Raw genomic sequence first — 18,241 nt, 5'->3', positions numbered from 1 at the left:
AAGAGCTCATAGACTTTCTTCCGCTGACCAGAGAGTCCGAGGCGAAGATTGGAATAGCGGATAAAACTTTAGCTAAGCAAGATATCCAGTGTCAGAGACTTGGACAGGAGTCGTGGCAAAACGTGCGTTATGCTGATGTACAAAAACACTTTCAAGCAACGCCCGTCTTCACCAAAACCTGGCTCTACCTGGCTAAGGTTACACCTTCTTGGCAATTGCTGACTTCACTGGAAAAAATGAATGTTTGTCTGGGTGCCATAACACATGGGTTGTTACAAGAGAGAAAAGCGTTTCAGGAAATATATAATCGGGTGTCCCTCGAAACAAAGGCGTATATCAGTAAGAATTTCTTGACGGAGGAGTCTCCTTTTCGTCGTGCCTCTGATGCTTTACTGCTATATACATGTGGAAAGAGAGCCGAAATTATCCAACAGTGCCGTAGCGCCAACAAGCTCCCTAACAAGACTTTAAATGAACTTCTGCAATCGATACCGCCGTCTGAAACTCGTTTATATTATGCTGAACCCCAACTAAGTAACCTTATTATGGAACAAGGCGGTGTAAACAAGTTTTTTTCCAAGGAAATTTGTCTCTAAAAACAAATCCTCGACCCAAAACTATCGAGCAGAACTGAAAGATAAGTCAGCGTATGCGAATGAACCTATAAAAGATTTACCTCTAAGATCCCTGAAAAAGGCCCTCCTTTCCTGCAAAACGAAACACTAATCCCAAAGTAACCTCCGGAAAACCAACGGAAATACTTAATTTAAAGCAGGACAGGTAAGTTCGTACTTACACATTTGGGAATCTCTTGGAGCCCCTAAAAGTATTTTATCCATATTGGCTGGTTACAGAATTCCCTTTATTAAGATGTTCACTCCACCTTTATCTAAGCTAGACGTTAAAAGTCGCATAAGATTTAAAATAAAAAATACTCCCGAAATGAAAGTTGCACTTAGACAAATGATAAAATGTGGAGACATTATGTAGTGTAATGATAAGTCTGGGTTCATATCTCCGATGTTTTTGAGGAAAAAATCGGATGGCTCAAATCGACCGATTTTTAACCTAAAACTCTTAAATCAAGTTCTTAATCCACCCAAGTTTCGGCTGCTAAACCATTTTAAAATTCTCCTGTGTCTGAACGACTCCGATTACATGGTAAAGTTAGATTTATCACAGGCATATTTTCATATTCCCATTGTAAAATCACATCAGAGATTCCTTTTACTAGTTTATATAGATTCAATCTACCAAATGACATGCCTTCCTTTTGGATTGGCAACGGCACCTTACACATTTGGTAAAATAACTAATTGGGTGGCAAATTTTTTCAGAGAACAGGGTATTCGAATAATAGTCTATCTGGACGACTTTTTAATAATTCACTCAAATTACCACATTCTCTTAAGGCAAGGTCAATTCAATGGGTTATGAATCAACTTCAAAACATGGGTTGGTGTGTCAACATTCAAAAATCAGTACTGACGCCAATAAGGACTATCGAGTATTTGGGAATAATGTGGGATACCAAGTCCAACATCAAATATTTCCCAGGCTCAAAGATCATAAAACTCAACGCTCTAATAAAACGCATTCTGAAAAACAATCAATGGACATGGTGGGAGGCAAAAGTTCTGCTAGGAAACATGAATATTGCCGCCTTTACAGTCCCACTGCAGGCTTCACTGCAGAAATATACAAATTGCAGCAAAAAGACTGCCGATGGCAAACCGTCACAAAACATATCCTCTACCAAACATTGTAAAACAAAAACTAAGATGGTGGCTTCAGAACGTCAAGCAGCCCTCACCAATTGACACAGAGGGTCCCATACGTTTCATAACAACCGACGCGGCAGCAAAAGGCTGGGGTGCCACTGCAAACAACAGACAATACAACGGTCTATGGACCAACGAGCAAATTCGATGGCACATCAACCAAAAGGAGTTGCGGGCTGTTTTAGAGGTTATGAGGGCATACGTCCCAGAGTTGAAAAACCAAACAATTATGGTTCAAACAGACAACAAGTCAGTTTGGCCTATATAACAAAACAAGGGGGGACGAGGTCACAAACGTTACTTCAAACGGCAACAAAAATTTTGAATCTCGCAAAACGGCACAGGATAAACCTCATAGCCCGGTAAATCCCCGGGAAATACAATCTGACAATCTCGCGAGATCGTTAGAAGTACCAGAATGGACCCTTTTTTTTACATGGGGAAATGCATTATACATCCCCTTCGGATTGGGGACATCGGCCGAGGTATGTGGGACTCTCCGAGGAACTACCCACTAAAACCCCATGGTGCTCCACTCACCGCTTAGGCAAAGTTACGGGCACGATCAACCCACCGCAACTTCACCAAACCAGAATGGACCCTAAGCAAAGAAATCCTGGAGTGAATATTCAAGAAATGGGGCACTACGACAATAGGTATATTTGCAAGTGCTCGTTCTGCCGTAGTGGATGCCTATGTAAGCGAAAATATCCAGGATCAGAGTTGTCTTTGTCGATGCCTTCAGCAGACGTTGGAATTTCAACCTGGGGTGGTTATTCCCTCCTCCAGCGCTAGTACCGAGAGTACTACGTCATCTAGCGAAGAGCACTGGAACATATCTCTTAGTATCCCCGAAATGGGAAAGAACGTTTTTTGTTGCGGAGCTAAAACAGAGGGCTTTAGAACCACCGTAAACAATCGCCGACCTACATCGCCATTTGATAGACCTGAAAACGGGGAAACCATCTCCAGCCTAGCTAGCACGGGGTTGCCCAGTCGATTCTTCGGAAGAAAGTAATGGCAGTTTCTTTCCCATGTCTACATATCTTTTTCCCGAGCATGCCGTTATCCAGTAGTTCTAAATTAATTTTTTAGTCTCAATTTTTCTTTGTCGGCCAAACACAGAATTTTACATGTCTGCAAAATGCTAATGTGGTTTTAATCTTTTTTTGACCTGTATCTTAAGTTAAAAAGTTTTGCTACAGATTGATGCAAGGAAAACGAACATTTTCGCGCATGTAAGCGCAGCATTCAATTTAGTGGCGTCGCTCCGTTTTTACTTGCCCTGCTTACTTGACCTCAACGGAGTTAACACTGTCATAGAATACATTAGGTATTTAAGATACAGGTCAAAAAAAGATTAAAACCACATTAGCATTTTGCAGACATGTAAAATTCTGTGTTTGGCCGACAAAGAAAAATTGAGACTAAAAAATTAATTTAGAACTGTATAAGCAGCTTGTAAATGTTTATAGTTCGGTGTTTCAAGGGTAAGGAATATGTTAAAAAAAAAATACAAAAGTGAACCGGTAAAATCCAAAACCGGTTTAACTTAAGTGGTTGTAACAGCTCCATATTATGTCCCGCTGCAAACTTTACGTATTTTCACACACCCAATTCCGATCTCTGATGATCATAATATACAGGGTGTAACAAAAATAAGTGATAATACTTTAGGGTGTGTACCTGTTCCTTGTAGAGAGTTCACTGTGAAAGTAGCAGCGCTGAAAGACCAAAAATTTTTTTCACTTTTGTATGGGGAAACTCGTGACGCTCGGACCCTTGCCCATACAAAAGTGAAAAAATTTTTTGGTCTTTCAGCGCTGTTACTTTCACAGTGAACTCTCTACAAGGAACACGTACACACCCTAAAGTATTATCACTTATTTTTGTTACACCCTGTATATTATAATTTTTATTTTTATTTTTATAATTTTTAATATTATGGACAAATGAATTAAATTATTGGTGATCTAATTGACAATTATATAGGTAGTTATTAAGTTAGTTTGACAGTGTGTATATTAATTTTTTGACATGTTTTAATAATTTGATAGTAATTTTGTGACATATTGTAATTGAAATTTTGAAATTTAACAATGGCATCTGTATATATGACATAACGTTATTAATTTATCAATATAAAAGAGCTAAAACCAACTAAATATTAATTTTAACATTAGTAGAAAAAAGTCGTATTCGGTAGAGAAATTCTACCAAATGGTATAAAATTTCATGATGCTGACATCCCCAATATTTGTTTTGATTATATTTAATTTTGTAAAACTACCTACACTAAGTACACCTGAAGATGATTAATTTCGAAACCGGTCGTGTAATTTGTTAATAATTTCTTAATATAGTGGAAAAAGTGCACGCAAATATTGTTTTATTAGTGTTCAACATGCATTTCCACCAAGAACCAACGGTACAATCAATTACATATAAAAATAATAATATTACATTATTTGAAACATATTAACGAACAAGAAATTAAAAACTCTTTTTTATATTAAATAACTGGCAACACCTATTTCTATGACCGTATCGGATCCAATCTCTCAGCAAAGTCAAAAATCTATGATCAAGGAAGAAATGAATCATATTATGCCTATATTACATTATCCAATATCATTGACTCAATGATCTCGGATCCAATATATATGATAATCTAATATCCCCCTAAGACAGATTCAACTAATTTCCGTCAATCAGGGTGGAAATTTGTAGCAAACGATGATGAAAGATTAAACACAATATTATGGATAAGAAAATTAATAATTATTACTCAACGAAGGCGAGCAGCCAAAGAGATGCTCTCGAGTTTATTTATTACAACCAGAGGAAGTGTCAAGAGCGCATCTCGCTCCGTCATTGCAGGATGGATTCGGACCTCAAATTAATGATTCTCCTGGTAGCTTTAGAGCAGTAATAAATAGCTCTAATAATTGGTGTAACCAAAGCCTTAATATAAAATGGCGGAGTAAATATACGTTTCTCAAATTTTTTTTTAAAGAAATAAACAGGCCTATTTGTACAAATTATAACAATAGTCTTAGTCAGTCATTCGTGCCATTATAGTTGCTATACTAAGTTATTTAGTTCTTGATTGTAAATCAGTAAATTAAGATTGTCAAAGACTGATTTAAAACAAACTAAAGCTGATTATACCAAATAAATAATTCTTCTTCTTCCATTAAATATGCATTACTTATTTCAAGACTTTCCTTTGCCTACAGCTACACAGTACGCCTTGTCATCGCCGACAGATTATAAACACATCTCACAGGTGGATCAAGCGAAGGCTCGAACACCTAAATAGCAACGTTTTCCCCCCGAAGGAAAGAAATTTAGGTTTCAGCCGAAGCTTGATCCACCAAAACTTGCCTATCTTGCCGGCGAAAGTGAAAGAGTACTGACAAAATGGCTGACCGGCGATGACAGCGCGACGTCTCACTAGCGCTTGCTGTGGAAGGCGAGCGAAACAATAGGCATTAAGGGAAGGAGTACACTGTAAATACATAAAATTCTAAGGGGTAATCTCACAGGTGAATCAAGCTTCGGCTGAAACCTAAATATACGTTTTCTTCCTTTCGGGGGGGAAACGTTGCTATTTTTGATTTTGGAAACTGAAAATTGGTTAACAATGTCTGGGCCACGACGACTACGAAAACTGTCAACTGTCAATCAGTCAGTTCTATATATTCGAAAGAAACTAGTAACACTCGGCCAGGGGCCGAAATTTTCCACCGTCGACGTAACAGCGCCATTCATTGAGCTGCGGGGCTAAAATGGCATTTAGCAATTACATTACAACATACATTTAGCAATTCCTCTCAATCAATTTAGCAAATGAATTGTCAAAACTGTCAAACTGACAAATGTCAAATCAGTACAAAAATTCAGAAATGAATTGCAAGCAGAGTTGCATTTTTCGATTTTAGAAAAATGAATCATATTATGATTCATGTCATGATTCTTCAAAGCGACCATTTTAGCCCCGCTGGTCTTATTTATTTTACTTAATATGCAGTATTTTATAATATGACCCCACCATGGCTAATAAAGCAGCTTATTATGGCTGCATCTTGATTTAATTATCTTATTATGAAAACTTTCAGGTTACGATATTAAATTAGCCTTTTTTGTGTAGTATAAAGTCCCAAGTATCTTTCCACCTCAGACTCAAAAGGTCAGTTTCAGTTAAATCGCTATTCCCGAAACTTAATATCGAGAATTTCTTGAACGTAATGAGAATATAAGCCATCCACACAGACACACCGACGAGGAAAACATTATTGAGGCTTCTCGTGCTGCGACGAATATTTAGGACCAAAAAAATATGATCGATAACAAAAGCTAACAAGAGTAGTTTGAACATGTAGGCGGGTAAATAGTGATGAAGGAATAGAGTACGGTCCATGAAAAAATATGGTAAGTAGTGTATCCAGTAACCGAGAAACAATACAAAACCTGCGTCTTCGAATTTCTGAGCCGCGTAGCTGGGCAAGTCTTCACAAGCACGTCTCGATCGCATTGCGTATAAAGCGAGCAATGCGGCGTAGAGCACCACCGACACCGTCCCAGAGTACCAAGTTACAAGGTTTCCTATAAGATGTACTTGGGCCTGAAATGTCAAAAGAAAAACTTTTTAACTTTACTTAGGGTGGGTTGCACCAACTTACTTCAACTATAACTGTAACTTTAACTACAATGCAAAATGTTAAATCTATGGTTAAAGTCAAAAATGGACGCCATAATTAACCATAACCATAGAGCTCGACAAGGCTTTAAATACACGTGGCGAAAAAAGGAACTAACGCTGTCATCATACAAAAACGCCATTTTTGACAATTCTTCTTTACCAGCAGCGCCCCCACCCACGTTCATTTAAAGCCTTGTCGGACCAGCAACGTCTTCTGTCAAATTCTGTGGTCAAAGTTAAGGTTAAAGTTAAATTAGCCTTAACTATAACCATAACTTTGACCATAACTTTAACTTCAACCACGCCTCTGGTGCAACCCACCCTTAATAGTTAAGTGAGTAATAATTAATACAACCGTTACACAATGGATATAATATTATAGAGCATTTTGTCTTTATTTTGAGGTGTTTTTAAATGTTAAATTACAAATTTGTGACGTCACATTAGGTAGGGACGGGGGCTGTCACAAATGTGACCTCCTGGGACAAGGAGGAGAGGGTCTAAATATAATGAAAATCGTGTGACGTACTTTATGGATGGTTCATCTAAAATGTGACGTCACAAAACTTAGTACCACCTAAAGGTATTGCGCAATACAGCACAATACAATTAAGCGATATGGCGCAACTTCATCAACTAGTTTGCATTTTTTTCAGCCCCCTTGGAATTTTGATAGAATGTTCTAGATGGTATTCCGAATCGAATAAGCCTAAAATCATAATTTTCGGTGCATAAGATCAGGTTTTAAGGAAAATGGCACTTGTGAACCAGACTAGCCTTCAAAGTTGGATAGTCAAGTCGAATTTTTTTAAATAAAATTTCTCAATTTTTGTCTACCATTCGATAAGTAATGCTAATTTATAACAATTTTTCTTATGAGACCACTTTCATAAACGCAATAATTAATATAGCTATCGAACAAAATCTTCCCGTGATGCGTACTAGCTAGGCGTGACGTCATAGTTAGCTGACATTTTGTATGGAGCGTTTTGGGAAGGTATATTTTATGTGAGGTTTGGATTGTGATAATTTTGAGAGCTTTTAAGCTATCAGAGTCATTTATTCACCGATATTTCTATTCTTGAATGGTCCTTTACTAATTACTTACCAACAATAAAAAAATATTCGTCATGCCTATTAAGAATGCCACTCGAGTTCCTTTTTAATCCCTGACGAAAACAGAGGCGTGTAATAATTTTGACTTTGTCTTGTCTGTCTGTGTATGTTCATTAATCAATGCAATATAGCATCCAAACGAGAAGGAGATGGGGACTCATTTGATCTAGTTTTTTCCTAACACGATTCGAGAGTGTGAAGCTATAAATAATTCATCACCGTCGGCTCGAAAGCTGGCACAATCTTTTTTTTTCAATTATAATAAAGTAAACTTACATTGGAATCCGGCGAGAGCCAGTAGGCGATGGATCGCACGAGCAGCGGCCAGTCGAGCGGCTCGCTGGCGAACATGTGTCCGAGCGGCGCGTCCGCCGCGTGCGCCGCCATCTTGTACTGCAGTTCCACGAACTTCTGCCAGAAAGACAGCTGCGGCACGCTCGTGGGTATCATCTCGGCGCTCACCAGCTCCCTCTCTCTTTCCCGTCGGTCCTCGGCTGCGAACAAATATTTTTTTTCCGTAAAATTCTAGTATTTTGTTTTTAGAATAACGTGATGGCAGCTCGTAACTTTTAATTTATATTCTTTACTAATGATCGTCTTTTGTGACTTGCGCCTTTAAAAAATGTTTTCTGTGATAACTGAACTTTACAGCTTCTAGCCTGATGATCGAGTCCATTACTAGGCTGCGTTTTCACAGGAGATGTATTGCGTACAAAATGTGTGTTCAAATCCAACAGAACAATATACATATAAAATCGATGTGCTTTGTTGCTGTGTGAGCTCAGGCATATGATGCATAACAAGCATAGAGGAATAAATATATATGTATGGCTGGTCCCTGATAACAAGTAACTATAATCAGTTCTCAAAAACACATTCTCCACTCATAAAAATGTGCCTTTTCAAGACCAATAGAATAATTATATATGAGTGATTCAATTAGTTCTCAAAAACACTCTCCTCCACTCCCGTGTATAACTGTATACACAACGAACCTTTAGTATACCGATGTTCCTCGACGTTCCAGAGCACGTCGCGGTGGTCGAGAGCGCGGTCGGCGACCACCTCGTGCTGGTGGAAGCCCCAGGCGGGCAGCTGGCGGCCGGTGTAGCGCAGCGCGGCGCCGGAGCCCGCGTGCACGAGCCGCACCTGCGAGCGGATACCGTCCCACGTCGCTCGCTCCTCCTCGCGATTCACGATCTCCACCCGCCATAAGTTCTGCGCCGACATCGACACGTTGTAGTCGATGTAGCAAGAGACTTCCTGAAACATACAGTGTGTAATAGTCGATGCTTGTAGTGGTCGTAACTCGTAACATGATACTTTTAGCAGATTTGATTCTAAATTTAGGCCTGTAATCCGCTCATGAAATTAATAAACGGCTCTCATACTCCTACTAAATAAGTAAATACTGATCTTAGCTTACACTCCTGACTGTCAGTCCTAAAATTGTCATTTTATTTATGACTAACTTGATGTCAAAAGCCTGTCGCACTCGAGTCAAGTTTTATATACCTGCGACTGAGGGGAGACGGGTGCGGCGACGTCGTGCGAGTTAAGAGCGCGGCTGGTGATGCCGTGCAGCAGCTGGACGGTGTCGCCGTGCCGGATGACGTCGGGCGGCGAGCCCACGGCGAGGGCGGCGCGCTCCGGCCGCTTCACGATCCACCAGTTGTTGACGTCCTTGAAACTGTAGCAGGTCACCTGCTGCTGGTGCGACGAGCCGCGCCCGTCCGCATACCGCACCGGGTACACGTGCGCGTGCGAGTGCAGCCAGCAAGTACGCCCGTGCGAATGCCTACGGTCAAAATACATAAATTCACTTAAGAGCGCTTACGCATAATGTCAAGTTTCCATACAAGCCTCGCGGCGGACTATTTGAATTGCTTTGCGCGCAGCGATTTATATGGGTTTTAAAATATTTGTAGAACAAAAATAACAAAAGAATGATATTTTAAAACTATTTTTTAAATCAAAGTGTTGTTCTATAATATGAAGCTATTATTGTGATGTTGTGTCACAGAATATATATTAGTTGTACCAAGTTGTGTGTGCATTCAGTTAAATAAATGGGTAAAAAAAAGTTTATTTAAATTCCTTAGAACGCTTACAGACGAACGGCACGTGTCGGCGCCACGCGTCGGCGGCTGTCGACGGCAGACGACGGCACGCCTATCTACCTGCATGCCAAATTTCAGCCCGATCCGTCCAGCCCAAACCACTGGACGGATCGGGCTGAAATTTGGCATGCAGGTAGATTTGTCCAAACAAAGTTCCTAAGTCAGAATTTCTGCTTTCGACTTTTCCATCCACACACCATTATGAGCATTAATTTACTAGGCTTGTCGGTAATCCGTACGCTGCCGATTCAGCGGACGTACTGTGAAAAAATTATCCGTTTGATGCGAGAAGTCCGTTGCGTACGATATGAGATATCAACCTGTGGACGCTTACCTTTAGGCGGTACGTCACAACTGGGGGCCTACCACCACCTCTACTAAGCGACATCGTTTGACAGATAAGCAATATTACTTTAACGTCAAGCTAGCGATCTTAATTTTACATTTTTTACTGTTTTTTGGTAAAAATACATTAAAAAAGTGAGTATGGTAATGTTATTGTAATCTTACAACAAAGTGTTCTGGAAACATGATAGTATTAACTTTTAGGAAAGGTCGTGGTAGACCACCTGCAAGCGTCATAAACTGTCAACAGCTGCCGTCGGCTGCCGTCGACTGCCGCCGACACGTGCCACCTACACGTGCCGTTCGTCTGTAAGAAGCCTTATAGCATTATAAATACTTAAAAGAAATATTTTTTCAAGTATTTGCTTTAGGATCTTGTCAATAGGTTATTTTTTTCTTTATGAGATCTATCGCTGGTTTCTTAAATTTTAAGCTTCGAAACTGATACTAAAACGGGATTTAAGAAAACCTCTGTTGAGGTATCGAGATAGAGATGTTATGTACAAATACTATGTAAATCGTATTTTTTCCTCTACTAACTATATAGACAGTGAATGAGCGTGAACGGCGTAAACGCTTTTAATGTATTAGCTGATTTTTTTTTAATACATATATTAACTATTTTATTCGTCATATTGATGCAATGGCGTACTTTTCACTTTACGATTGTTACCTTATAATTTTAAGGATGTTTTGTGACGGATTGGTCATGTACACAAAAAATATACTATTAAAAAGTAATATTGAGTACCTTAGGGTTATTTGTGAACCGTGGGCGACGTGTAAAGGTTGGCCTCGAGTGATGCTAGCTAGGCCACCTTGTAGTGTGGCCTGAAAGGCACTCGTCATCACGCTATCGTGTGGGCCAGCTTTCGGGAGCATAGCTAAATGAATGTAGAATACACCAACATATACACTCAGGGGTATTATGATGAAGGTTAAAAACCTCCAAACCGTTGATATTGTTAGCCACAAACAGGAGTCTTTCTGGCTCAATTTCTTCCACATTTGCCTACCAACTAAAAATATGGCTAGATAATATGTATACAGTCCAGAATATTTCACTCTGAAAAAGACAAAAATAGTTTATATCAACAATTTTTATTTTAATATATTATATACATACACATAGAAGTAAAACTGTAATAAAGTGTTGTAAGTGTATTCAACAAAAACACTTTACACTTCTATTTTTAAATAAATATTGGAACTCACGAGAAACAACAACCAAGTGACATTGCGCCAAAAGCTAGCCACAAAACAGCCGAAATACTTCTGCTTCGTGTGCTCTTGATTACACAGTAAATGCCGCACATACCAAACAGTATTTGAATGCTCTCTAACAACATAAATCTTGATTGTGTTAAAAAAGAGTTTTCTGAAAGAAAGATATTTCTGTCAATGAATAAAATCATAATATTATATGCTTTTCACAAAACAAGAAACGAGAATCTGCATTTCTTAGTATTTGGAGCTGCCTTAAATGTTATTTATGGTTTTTAATATACTAGAAAAATGATTTCAAGTACAATTAGAAAAATTATTTGTTCAATTTGAAAAATTATTTGTACAATTTGAAAAATTATTTGTACACAAATTTATAGGTTTTTCTATTTGTTATCTAGCAATAATCATAATAATATGACAAATTTTTAGTTTCTCTGAAAGGTTTTAGAATTTAGAGGATAAACTTCTATGTAGAAGTTAATTATAGGAGAAAAATCTTCTATTTGTTAAATATAAAGCTATATTTAACATTTACTCACCAAATAAAACCAGCAGAGCTGCTAATATTGCAGTCCATTGAAATGTATTAAATTCTAACATTAACTGATAAGTTAGCGGGACTATTAAACTTCCGCTAATGGCAGGTAAAAGTCTTAATGCTTTTACTGGCACTCCTTCATTGTAGGGTGATCCAATTCTATCAAAGGTAAAGTTTCCATCATATCCAGCAGCTCGGCCTGCTAAGTAAAGCAACTGCTTGCCCAAAGGTGGATGGGCGTCAAAAAAGAAAACACCCTTGGTATATAGCGAAACATACCTCCCATAGTGTAATTCATCAAACCTAAAAAGAAGCAAAATTTATATAAATAGTTTTAATAAAATTTTTAATCAAGCTCTATTTAAAAAGTTCCATTAAATAGGTCTACAAAATATTTTGATGATTATGGTGGTGTAACTATAACATCCAGGGCCCGTCGGCCGTGGCAAATTGATGGGGCCCTATTAGTAAAAATATAATTAAACAATGTACTGACCACTCAGCCTCTCGGGTCGGGGACCTTTTGGGTCGGGGCCTGTGGCATTTCGCCAGCCCTGCCACCCTATTATAGTTATGCCACTGGATGATTAGTACTAACATAGAGTAATAAATAAGTAGAATAATTTGTATCTAAGATAGATTTGAGAAAATATATTTGGGCGTTTCTCTGTAAACTGGGCAACTCATGCAATGAAACTGTCTCAGCTACTTTTTTGCTCATAATATAATAAACTTTCTTTAGGAAGTAAGTATTTGCCTATATATTAATATACAGAAGATGAACCACAAATATTCCCATTACTTTAGGAAATATTAAGTATTTTCTGAAACAAATAAACAGGGGACTGTTGCCAAAGCCAGGGGACTGTGAACTTAAATAAAATATACAATTTTAGTAGTGAAATTAAACGTTTTATTAGTATCATAAACTTTGGAGCTTAAGAATTAAGTAACTGAGAAATAAAGAATCAACTATCTTTCTGTAACATTGTACTTAGCACTGTAATCTTAATATTTACTTTATTAAATCACATATTTGAAAATACTTTCAGTACTTTGAATTAAACTTACACTACAGAATCAGTCTCAAAAATATTTAGTAATTTCTAAAATATAGCAAAATAATAAAAATTGTACTTAAAGTCTTATTTTTTCTCGAAAACATCTACAGGTAAATCAAACTTATAAAATATTCTATTGCCTTTTAAAACTATGTTTGGATTAGACAGCTTTTGTACCACTTGGTCCATTGTAATGTCTGACACATCATCAGCATCGTATCTAAATAATTGGCCTTTATTATCACAGAGCTTTAGGAATGTGACCCGGATTTCGCCATCTTCTTCATCAATCTTGTCAATTATGCTCACATATCTATATTCCATATTTGTTTTGCTAAGCAATTTCACAACAATATAATCTCCAGTTTTGAATGGTTGTACTACAGCAGAACTAGGTCCAGCCTCATTGTCAGATTCTGAATCAGTGTACACATCTTCTACATTAAGTTTTGGCTTGTCTTCATAAATTATTTTTCCGATATTAAAGTGCACACAATAATCATTGTCGCAAAAACAGCTTAAAGTTTTCATCACTATTTCAGTAGAATTTGATTTTATTCCTGTTGGATTAAAGAATTTTCCAGTGACTTGATGGACTTTGAGGGTGCCAACGAAAGTTTTCATTTTGGTTACTTCTCGATCGATTTCAGTGCTCATTTCTTCAATTGCTTCATCTGGTATAATGCTCAAACTAATTGCAGGACATCTCTTTTCAATGGCTTCTACAAATTTTTCCAGATTCTCGACATCACCTCCAGTAGCGACCAGGGCATCTGCAGTCCTCTTGCAGGTAGCTCCAACGCCGTCTGGAGCGCCTTTACCATGGCCACTTTCCGTATAGTTCCAAGTAAAATTTTGCACATATGGAAATCTCTTTGATATTTTCGTCGCCATAATGTAAAACATGGTTTTATTTCTGTACTGAGTAACTGGACCATCACTCAAAAAATGCAGGTGTTTAATTTGAGGTGGCAAAGCATTAAAAATTGGATTAAGGTGAGCCCAAATAGCAGCTGGAGAATGAGAAACATTCGTAGAAATTGTGCAGTAAGATTTTGTTGTGTCTTTCAAGTATACTACAACCGTGTGCAAACTAATTTGTGTGCGTGAACCGCCAAAGTGAAAAGCTTGAATTTCTTGAGAATATTTAGTTATATAATTCTCAGAAAAATCCATGTGAATGAGAGCATCTTCTTCAGTCAGCATACTTTTAAGTTTTTTTATTGCACTGAACTGATGTACAATATTTCTTTCGTGACGAAGAAATGTCTCTAGCTCATCTTGCAATTCTATAATGAGATCGCGCGGTTTCACATCGAAGGATTTCTTAACGTATTTGGTTACTCGACGAGTCTTTTTGGATTTTGGGTCTATGAAGTCGGCTTTTTCAGATATCCATTTCTTATAACTGATACGTCTCATGTTATTAAATTCTTTATAAAAAGGATTATTATTAAAACACTTTTGACAGTCTCTCGACAAACATTTCTCATTATAGCGGTCACAACATAGTTCCTGAAGCAATTTCTGATAGCTGTTATAATTTAAAATTTTTGCATTGAATAAAGCAGATACTTTTAAGTCTATGTTTGCGTGGTTTATACACAAACAAGTATCACGTTTATCAACTTTGGGCATGACAATCCAAAAAGGTCGCAGTTTGCAAAAAGTTTGATAACTTAGTGTAAAATTTCTCTTCTCTAGTTTGAATTTTTCGTACAACCCTAGTAATGAGTCAAGCATGTATCGCTTTTGTTTTCGTTCTGATTTTCTTGTTATAAATTCCTTCTTTCCAGCGCCTAGCCTACTATTAGAATCATCTTCATAGAAATTAACAACTGCTCTTACACATTTATCGGAAATTTTCTTTCTTCTTTCCAGTCGATGACCTATTTTTGCCTTTTTTATTCTTTTGTAGCTTATCACACCTGTGTTTTTCATTCGCCATAACTTATATTTATCAACTATCTTTCCAGTAACCATTTTTGTTAAAAGTCTTTTTTCTTTTACGGTCTTCATCTCTGAAAAATTATCTTCTATTTGTTGTTTTAGTACTTCACCGAAAAGAGCTTTTTTTACAAGATCTTTTCTTGATTCTGGATTGTCTGCCATTTTTTGTAATTTTGTATTTGGTGTATCTGTAGGCTTTGGATTTGTACTCTTTTTTAATCGCGATAAACGTTTTTTGTACTTTAATACTTTCCTCTTCAGTTCTTTAATTTCTTCATCTTTTTTCTTTTTAATTTTATATCTAAGCATTTTTTCTTTATTTTTATTATTTCTTTCAGCAACTTCAGGTGTTACCATTTGACATGAAGCAGATACGTCAGAATCTGGAGTATTTTCTTTAATAAATGAGTTAGTAATGTTTGCTAATACTTTTTTCTTACTGCGATACTTGGTGCAGTGCTCTTTCCATTTCTTTTTAGCGTCTCGGTGTTCTCGTGGAGTCATATTCTCAACAAGCTTTCTAGTTCCCTTTTCTTTTTTCTTAAGGTACTTAAGACGTTCTTTTTCTCTAAGTTCTTCCCTTTTCTGAGGATCGTTTTTAATCTTCGCATATCGCTTTCGCTCTGCTTCCCTTTTTTTTTGTAGAATCTCTTCTTTAGTGGCTTTATTCTTCTTTGGCGCCATTTCCTAATCTAAAGCAATAACAAGTATATTTTACAGGCTGCGCAAGTATTACATAGGTATTTTTTTGTAATTATTAATAAGTCTGTAGACTTAAGTAATAGGTTTGGAATATTTTTTAAATAAACTTTACTTACACTGTATTCAACATAGAATGACTTATAAATATCAAACATTTTGTAAAAAAATATGCAAAGCAAAGACCCCCCCCCCTTCCTATAATGCCTACGTAATACTTGAATTGCCTCTTAGACAGTCCCCTGGGTGCAAAAACAGTCCCCTGTCTTGTAGAGAGACAGGGGACTGTTGCCAGGGGACTGTTTAATTTGATTTCATTGAAGAGTAGTACAAAATGTAATTGAACTATGCTATTTTACTGCACATAGGAAATATGCATTTATTGTACCAATTTAAATATTTGAAAGAATCATTAAAATACATAAATAGAAATTTAAAAAATCCTTACCAGTGGACTGTTGGCTTTGAGGTTATAACGCGGGTTCCACGGAAGGACGCTCGCACACCACTAAATAAGATGGCGTCTGAGCCATCATGGCGGCAACCGCGCAAACTTCAGACTTGTTGCGTTTCGTTATACGCAGAAAACGCGTTGTTTAACCTTTAGGCTACGTGACACCTAATTTAAAATATAGACAGGGGGACTGTTCCCAAAATGCGAAGACAAAGTTTCATTGTTATTTTTTTAATTGTAAAATAATATTTATGCAAAATAAATGGGTCTCATGAACAAACAAACAATATTGATTTAATAATATAATAATTACATCAATTCCAATAGATACTGTCCCGAATAATTTAGTTTGAAGTAACTACACAGCTTTGGTGACATGCCAGGGGACTGGTTTAGAAGAACTATAAAAACGTTTTTAATATAATAAAGTTTATTTTAATGGATTTTTAATGTTGTGCAGCGGTAGATTAGGGTATTGATTTTTGAAATTACTTACGAAATATTTACGATATTTATTTTTTTAAACAAAATCAGCCTGGGACAATGAGTTGCCCAGTTTACAGAGAAATGCCCATTTATAGGTCTATATAGTTTTTTTTAATTAAAACTAAAACTACATATTATTTGAGACGATACAAAATAGTTTTAGTATATTTTTATGATGAGCCTAGTTGGCATTTGAGTAGGAACAAACAAGGAAAAACACTCTATAGCACCCACCTAGACGTGGTAATGCAAAATGTAACAATTAAGTGGTAATGAAAGGTTGATCAGCTGTAATTTGTTAAATTTTGTAAGATAAAATAAATTAATGTTTACTTACACAATATAATGAGGCTCACTTAAATTGTAAAGTCTGGTACAAAGGGCTAATAAGAGTAGTGCTATAAGGACTACATCAATTTTTATATTCAAATAGTAGCTTTGAATAGGTTTGCCTTCTAATCTTAAATTTGTCACTTCACTGTGTTCTTTAAGTTCACACTCTGCTGGTGCTCCATCACCCTTTAAATTTGAAAGTAAATAATAATTTAATTAAATTACTAACACAAAAATAAGAATCTCGAAACTTTATCAAAACTACATTTCATTCCAGTTTCGACTAATAAAATAAAACTTGTAATTTTATAGAATGTATTATTTAAAATTGTTATCGTATTCATTTATATTTACCATTTCTCTATCTTCGCTTGTACGTTTCTCTGTTATTTCTGTATTTTTTTCAAAATTATTTGATGTATTGATATTGACCTCATTTTGTTTTCCTTTATTTAAACGATTTTTACTTCCCATTGTGCAAAAGGAATTGTTAAACAGATTGATTTTAGTGTAAATTAGTCAATACCTAGTCACTGTTTATTCATTACATAAAATTAATTGCAAATTCCGAAAAATGAAGGATTGGTAGGTACTTAATAAAGTCTGGTAGAAGTGGTAGAGTCGATTGACTTTGAAGTTTGACTGACTTTGAAGTTTCAAGTGTTATACCGCATTTATACATTCGCACGAATAGCGAGGCGAATGACGAACACGAATGTGTAAACAGTGCGCTCTTAAAATATCTTATTTCCATGAAAATATCGATGAAAATTAATTCACATTGCGCGTGGCCAGCGCTCATCCCAGGGGTCCTGGGTTCGAGTCCCGCAGGCGGAACAAAAAGTTTTCAATGTTCCTGGCTCTTGGATGTGTATTAAAATAATATATCAAAAATCTTAAATATATTTTATGTATAATATTATAAAAAATCCAGAAATATATCGATGCAATGAACATTTTAGTTCTAATACGATTCAACAGATGGCGTTTTATTTTTTACTTCATTGTAACATAGAACAAATCATACTTATAATTAGTTATTATGTTTTTGTTTATAGTTTTTAATACGTTAGAATAATATGTTTAATAATATTATCACTTGGTATAATAATAATCAATCTATCTTATCTTATAGAACTCCTACTGCATTTCTAATATAATATATTAGAAATGCATGCATTATGAATGAATGAATGAATGAATATACTTTATTGCGCACATCACAGTTACAAACACACACATAAAATAAAGAACATATAAAATGAAGAGTTGACAACAAAGGCGCTCTAAAATAAAGGAGTTCGAGTGTACTCTGTTGGCCTGTATTCCATCCAGAAAATATATCAATGCAATCAACATTTTAATTCTAATATATGAAAACAGATGGCGTTTTATTTTTTACTTCATTATTGTAACAGAACTAATC

At 36.4% G+C, this 18,241-nt stretch overlaps 1 protein-coding gene across 1 annotated transcript; it reads right to left on the bottom strand.

Annotated features, from left to right (window-relative positions):
• Positions 1-5,788: 5,788 nt before the first annotated feature.
• On the bottom strand, positions 5,789-17,395 carry LOC121727612 (protein O-mannosyltransferase 1). Its single transcript, XM_042115540.1, has 9 exons — positions 17,170-17,395; positions 16,820-17,001; positions 11,834-12,135; positions 11,283-11,445; positions 10,819-11,133; positions 9,118-9,400; positions 8,598-8,865; positions 7,879-8,096; positions 5,789-6,408 (listed from the first exon to the last, which is right to left on the bottom strand). Exons 1-9 carry the CDS (start codon positions 17,287-17,289, stop codon positions 5,917-5,919), a joined length of 2,343 nt encoding a protein of 780 aa, XP_041971474.1. The 5' UTR covers positions 17,290-17,395; the 3' UTR covers positions 5,789-5,916.
• Between the last annotated feature and the right edge of the window lie 846 nt (positions 17,396-18,241).

This window comes from Aricia agestis, chromosome 1 (genome assembly GCF_905147365.1).
Source record: "Aricia agestis chromosome 1, ilAriAges1.1, whole genome shotgun sequence".
Lineage (NCBI taxonomy): Eukaryota > Metazoa > Arthropoda > Insecta > Lepidoptera > Lycaenidae > Aricia > Aricia agestis.
Note: the sequence above shows the minus strand (reverse complement) of the source record. Positions and strands in the feature narration are given on the sequence as shown.